General features: G+C 42.7%; 1 protein-coding gene across 2 annotated transcripts in view; it reads left to right on the top strand.

Annotated features, from left to right (window-relative positions):
• Positions 1 to 87: 87 nt before the first annotated feature.
• GLB1 (galactosidase beta 1) overlaps positions 88 to 7,253 on the top strand; it is a 79,225-nt gene continuing 72,059 nt past the window's right edge. For both annotated transcript variants that reach the window (XM_073003559.2, XM_073003558.2), the window contains exon 1: positions 88 to 212. In XM_073003559.2, coding sequence (XP_072859660.2) covers positions 156 to 212 — 57 coding nt within the window. In that variant the 5' untranslated portion in view covers positions 88 to 155. The remainder of the gene's footprint in view (positions 213 to 7,253) is intronic.

The following is a 7,253-nucleotide window of genomic DNA, read 5'->3' as shown; positions in this document are numbered from 1 at the left end:
AGTTGTTTAAAAAAAGGAAGGAAAGAAAGAAAAAGCTGGGGCGGAAGTTCCATTCTCGTCAGCTGATGCCAAAGTCATGAGGCTTAAGAAGTGGGTTGGGTCTTACCAACTGCAAGTCGTTTTTTCTTCTTTTCCTGCTGGCTTCGATTCTTGCCATGTTTCCCCTTTTACTACTGCTGCTGCTGCTTCTGCATGCAGGGTTTGGATTACCAGTAAGTATATTTTTGTTGCTGAACTGTTCCATGTTTGTCTTTTCGTTACTCCTTGTGTCGAGTTCTTCAATGGAGTAGAGAGCTGTGGGGTGCCGTGTTAATGGACTGCCGCTCCCAGCTAGCTTCCCTAACTGAATGAACGCATATGTGGTAGGCAGGGGCAAGCGACAGTATGGGACACGAACGGTGAGGCTGAGCAGATGCGTTTGCTAAGCGCGGGAACGAGAAAAGTTTGAATGGAGCTTTTCTAACGCTACAGAGAAGACGTAGGAGGAGGCAGTTTTTACTTTTGCTGCCGTATGCGTGCAAAACATCCGATCCTCATTTATTCCAGAATGCTGTTTTGGAGGTTGTGGTCATGTGAAAGAGAGTCATGTGGAAGCAGCCAGATTGACAGAGATATTTGAAAATGCATTTTCCGTCCAATTACTTTATAGCCTTCTCCATTTAGATCTGAGCATGTGCCATAATTGCTGTGTTTTTAATTTTATTCCTTGTTAAAATGTGTTGCTGTCAAACTTTTCAAAAGCAATTCCTCTGCTTTTATATTCTTCTGCAGTTACGTTGGCATGCTAGACTCTTTATTAGTATTGTTTACAATGTGCTGTCAAGTCAAAACTAACGTATAGGGACCCTAACAGGGCTTTCAAAGTGAGTGAGGTATTTAAGGAGTGTTATCATCAGTTCCACACCCCCAATGAGCTTCCATGGCTGAGGGGATTTAAATCCAGGTCTTACTGAGTCCTAGTTCATAACTCTATCCTCTTCTACACCACACTGGATATCAGGCAAAAAGCATTACACAGTGGTATAGCCATCCTTTTGAGAACAATGGGACTGCTGTGAATACAACTGTGTTAACTGTCTGCATTTGTGAATTAGACTTTTTTCCCTTCATATGTTGCCTACACAAAGACTGATTTTTTTAAATATGGGTGACAGATTTTTTCATTTTCTTTTTGTGGGTAATTATCAGTTTGTGGTTTCTCACACTGCCATTGCTGTTGGAGAAAAGAGGAACATAGTCAGTCTTAGAGAACTGGAACTGTGATGTGCTGCAGTCACTCCTTCCCTTTCTCCCCATACCTAATTATGTTTAGTTGTTGCTGAACCGAGAAGGATTCCTTATAATATCAGTGAAGTTCTGAATTTTTGTGTTGCACTTAAGAGGACAAGGTAGGCAGAATTGGGGAACATTTCATTTATCAAATGTATCAGATTGCATTCCCAGAATCCCTTAGTGGCTTGGACTCCTAGAAATAGATGTTCAAAACATCTGGAGGTCCAAAGAGTATTTTCACTTGGTGTAGGCAATGCAGTGGAGTATCAATAGTTCCTACAGCAACAACAGGTACTCCCTGATTTTGGTACAGCGGTGCCTCGACTTACGACCATAACCCGTTTCAGAAGATGGACCTAACTCGAAATGGTCATAAGTCAAAGGACCATTTCCCATTGAAATGCATTGGAACACGATTAATCTGTTCTGGGGGGAAAAAGCACACAGGAAGCCTGGTTGGAAGATGCTGGGGCTTTAAAAAAACAACAACAAAAAATAAACAGCTAAGCAAGCTCCTTTGCTGGGGCTTTTAAAAATAAAAAATAAAAAAAAATAGCAAAGAAAGCCCGGAAGGTGCTGGGGCTGAAAAAAAACACATCAAAAAACAAAACAACAACACAACACAGAAACATACACCCCCCCAGCCCAAAACCACGCCGTAAGGCCCACCCAGAACAGTTTTTTAAAAAGCAGAAAACAGCACCGTACCCTATCAGACAGCCTCCTTCGATTGCACACTCTAACTGCTGGGGCGAAAGAGCTGCAAAGAAGCAGCCTCGTCACCACCTACAATTAGCAATTTGAATTTCCTGCCCTTTCCCCCTGCCTTTTTTGTGTTCATAACTGGAAGCTCCGGCCACAGTCGAAGCAAAATTTTGTGACCGGAGCTGGTCGTAAGTAGGGATGGTCAAAAGTCGAGGCACCACTGTACTCAGTTGCCTTACACCTCAGAATTTTGCCTTGTCTCATTTTTTGTGATACTTCAGTTTGTAAGTGGGAAGAAAGTAGAATGTATATGTGTTTTTGTTTTCTCAAAGTACCATATAATTATTATCTCAATCCTTATTTCAAGGTAATCAAGCTTGGAGCTATAGAAGTCATTTTCCTGCCCTTAGAAATGTCTGGATATTAGTTTCACTATGTGAAATGAGGAGGTGATTGAAAGATCCTTTCTGATTTCCACCCATTTCACCACAAACCAGATAACTGGGGGGGGGGGGGGGAGGATATTTTCCACTTCAATAGCAGAGGCACTTCTAGTTTTAGATGATAACATTCTCAATGTTATCTCATCTTAAAATGAGAGAACAGACAAAATAACAGCCCAAAATCAACCAGCCAAACAGAAAAGCACAATGGATTATTTTTTGAAGAATCTGGTATCAAGACTCAAATCTGTGGACTCAGATGATGATAGCTGCAACAGAGGGCTGGAAATGCCTTCCTCTTTCATTCCCCCATCCCATCCCCCAGATATACCCATTCTTTAATACCCATGGAAATACTTAAAATATACTGGGATGATGACTACTACATATAATTAATGTAAAACTTTGGACAGGTTTGACCCTGCAGTCCATGAGGAACAGCCAAGCCCTCAATTATAATTGTATTAATTGCTGTCCTTAGTATGATAGAGGATTTTTGTTTATTGGATTTTATAGTGCCTCAGTCGAGTTATGGACTCCCATCTAGCTGTCAGCTGTATGTACCAAGTGCTTCTGAAGGACTGAATGCTTTTCTGTATGTTATCTCTTAGGTAACCTCTGTGTGTCTTATAGATGAATACATGAGTACAACCACAACCAGCCAAACAAACAAAAATCCCCAGAGAAAAATCCCAAGAGCTTTAGGGATAACAAAACAGGCTTGTGGAGCCTATAGGGCTGCTTGATTTAACCCCCTGCTTTATGCGTATCCCCATGTCACTGACGCTTCAGGAGATGTGAGTTAGGTTGCAACAGTGACTTCCATAGAGGTGAGATTATTTAATTCTTCAAAATCCCTGGTTTATGAATGTGGGATACTGTGTTTCTATACCCATAATTCAAAAAGCCGGGAAATGGCCCAATATCGTTGCACAATATCATGCCCACATTACCAACAGGAGAAAGGATGCCAAGCTTTACATGGCAAAGGGCAATCTGTTGACAACACCAATGGCAGCCATCAAGATGATCTACAACAGTGGTCCCCAACCTTGGGCCTCCAGATATTCTTGGACTTCAACTCCCAGAAATCCTGGCCAGCAGAGGTGGTGGTGAAGGCTTCTGGGAGTTGTAGTCCAAGAGCATCTGGAGGCCCAGGGTTGGGGACCACTGATCTACAGGATACCATCTTCTGAGGGTATTCTGTAGTGACACCATTCAAGAGAAAATCTGAGAAGCTGACTTTTTTCATCAGTTAGCCACTTCTTACCCAAACACAAAGCAATTGTCAGGGCTGTTTTTCAACAAGTGTGAATAGCAATGAGCAGAAAGGGGTCTCCTGTAGATCAGTGGTCTCCAACCTTTTCCAAACCACAGACTGGTTGAGGGTTGCAGGGGTGGGGTGGGCGGGTGGGGCACCTATGTGCTGGTGGGCCGGGGCACCAGTGCTTGTGCATGCATTTGGGGCAGGGCAGCCATGCGTGCATGCACGTGTGGGCAGGGCACCTGTGTGTACATGTGGGGATGTGTGTGTGCATGGAGGGGGGCATGTGGGGGGGCAGAAGATTTGTCTCCGTGGCCCGGTCCTGCCAAGGACATGGCCCGGGACTCGGCTGTGGACCGGGGGTTGGAGACCTCGGCTGTAGATATCTTGATTGCTGCCACTGTGTTTTCAACATTCAGGTTGCCCTTTGCAACTCATGTTCATCTGTTACATTACCTGCACTTTAATCAGTCTAACTAGAGACCATGACTAAATCGTACGATTTGTATGCAAACTTATTTGTCATTTTATATTTGTTAGCTACCTCAATAAACCTGTAACTGCTTTCAACTATGGCACATGTTCATTCTCCTTCCTGAACTACTAAGGTTGTGGAGTTCAATTTTCATACAAACATTGTTCAGGAAAAGAGGCTCATGTTCAAGATGCAGCTAGACAGGGATTTACCTGATCTTTGATCTGCTCTGGGGAAAGGCTGGTTTGCTTCTCTTCCCTGCAACTATGGGATGTGTGGGCAATCACAAACCGGTCTGTCCTGATCATTTCCTACCTGCACCTTTTTAGATCCCTTTCAAGGGCTACTGTTTTGTTTGCTTGTTTGTTTCTTGGTGTGGATGTTGTTAGGATGCACCTTCCAACAGTACTAGCCAATAGTGAGGGATGGGAGCTGTGATCCATCAGTGTCTGGAGGTGCACACATTCCCATGTCCTGGGTGCTGATGTCTTCACACGAAGTTCAGTCGCAGTGGCTAGATAAAAAGCTGTTCTAAGCCTTTTGTGTGAAGCATACAGCAGCAAAAAGCCTTGTGTCAAATGTAAGAGATCCAATCCCATACAATATATAATTAATGCCTCTGGGGCACAGACTTTGAAGTGCAATAACCCTGACTCTTTCAAAAGCTACTTTAATCAAGGACAGCAAGATAATCTTGCTAACTGCAGCAGCTGCGGTGAACTCCCATGGTGGAAGCAGCCAAGTAGATGAGAAAGATAGGCAGCAAGTTCATCAAGTTATGTTCAACATATGGCTCAGTAATTTATTCCACTGTAGAGAAAGTCAGAGGGATGCTAGATAATGTGCTATAATGTGCCCACAGAAAAATCAAGAAAACACGATAGGGATGATATATAAGTAACATTGTATGAATGCTCTCTTTTGTCTAAACATTTAGAATAGCCCTGTACCATGGGCACTGTTTTCGTGGAATTAGCATAATAATCTATGCAAGGATATCAGGCAAAACAAAACAAAAAACAGTCATAAATGTGGAACCATAAAGAACAGCTGGTCTGTTTTAATGTGACCTTTCATGGATCAAGTCTGCTTCCTCAGACCTAAGAGCGAGACTGTGACTGTTTTATTTCTACATGGCTTCATGACCAGATGTGGATACAGGTAACAGACAAAGGGACGATGGTTTGTTAGTCATTGGTTAAGCTATTAGGCTGTGGATAATTTCAGTTATCAACGTGCAAGGTAACAATAACAGAGTTGGTACAAGTAGCAAACTGGAAATCAGTGTAGGATTTCAAATTTGGTAATCACTGTGGGACTTACTCATCAACTGTGAAATCCTACAAAGCAGGCCCTTTACATGCTAGTGTACTACTGTTCCCGTCATCCCTCACTGGTAGCTGTGTTTTTCAGGGCTGATAGAAGTTGCAGTCCAACAGCATCTATATTAGCCACATGATTCCTGTTCTTCATATGAAGAGTTGAAGCGAGGCCAGACCTCTCCTCTACAGTGGTACCTTGACTTATGAACTTAATCCATATTGGAATGGCATTTGTACATCCAAAAGTCCATAAGTTGAGGCAAAATTTCCCATAGGAATGCATTGAAAACCATTTAATCTGTTCTGGCTTTTTTTCGTTCTTATGTCAAGGTGCTGTTTGCAAGTAGAGGCATTAGTTCCCATAGGACAGGGATGGCAAACCTATGGCACACGTACCACAGCTGGCACGCGAAGCCCTTCTCGCACGCAACAGACCTTTTGAAGTGGCTGCAGCTGGGATTCCCCCTTTCTGTTACTGTTCTGGGTCCTTTAACTTCTTGTCCGTCCCCATGATTCCCCCTTTAACTTTCTGTCTGTCCCCATGATTCCCCTTTAACTTCCTGTCTGTCCCCATGATTCCCCCTGAAACTGCCACTTCCTGTTCCGGTTCTGGTATTCTGGGTGGCACGGCAGCCACTGGTTTCTTCCCCACCCCCTCATTTTGGGCACTTGAGCCGAAAAAGGTTTGCCTCCACTGCCATAGGAACTAATGCAAAGCCGGTTAATCTGTATTCTACCACTAGGGGGAGAATTTTTTAAATTTTTTTCTTCTTTTGACCTAAGATGAACTTAGGTCAAAAAAAGGGGCAGGAAAGTTTTTTTTCGTTAGTAAGTCGAAGCTCAGTTCGCAAGTCGAAGCAAAATTTTGTGAACGGAGCCGGTTGTAACTCAAAATGTTCGTAAGTAGAGACATTCGTAAGTCAAGGTACCACTGTACTATGAAATTCCTTCAATGGGTCAATTCCTGTCAACTATTCCGAGAATAAAAAGCGAATCCATAACAATATGCTATGAGATGTGTCTATTTTACCACATATGAGAATACTGAAAATCTGGAGCTAAATCCAGTGGGACATTATTTGTTACATTATATAGCTGGGTTAACTTTGAGCTCATTGAAGAAAGACAGGGTTATGAAAGAAAAAAAATACATCATTTCTGTGCCAGAGGGGCAAAAATTCTTCAGTTATAGATGTGAGGACGGATGAGCCCTTTTGCTGACTGTTTATTTTGGTCTTCCAGATACTTCCATTGTTACTGTTTACATTTTTATCCTGAGTTTCATCCAGAGTTCAAGGCAACAATCCTGGGTGTCCTCCTCTGCCCTTTATCCTCCCAACAGTCTTATGAGAAAGGTCAGGCTGAGACTGTGTGACTGGCTCAAGGCCACCAACTAAACTCTCATGGCCAAGTGGGGATTTAAATCCAGGCTCCTCATACATGACAGTAATCACTACACTACACTCCCATATGTGAGACTTTACTGTAAAGGAACTGGACCTTCCCATTCAACAGAAGAACATTGGGAATGGCCTAGTCTTTGCTGGCAGAGTTTGGAAATATGAATTTTTAGACTACAGTTCCCAAAATGTCTAGCCCTTATAGTCCATAGGATATGTAGTCCAGGAAATAACTGTAGTCCAAATTAACTCTGTTTGATATTTTCTGATTTCTTTTTCATTTTAAAATCATTATGCTAGTGAGAGACTTATGAAATAATGCCTTCCAGGGAACCTGAGATGGAAGAAAACAGAGGTGGAAATATGGTGGAG

This window comes from Pogona vitticeps, chromosome 6 (genome assembly GCF_051106095.1).
Source record: "Pogona vitticeps strain Pit_001003342236 chromosome 6, PviZW2.1, whole genome shotgun sequence".
Taxonomy (NCBI): domain Eukaryota; kingdom Metazoa; phylum Chordata; class Lepidosauria; order Squamata; family Agamidae; genus Pogona; species Pogona vitticeps.
The sequence above is the reverse complement of the archived record's forward strand: the minus strand, read 5'-3'. Positions and strand labels throughout refer to the sequence as shown.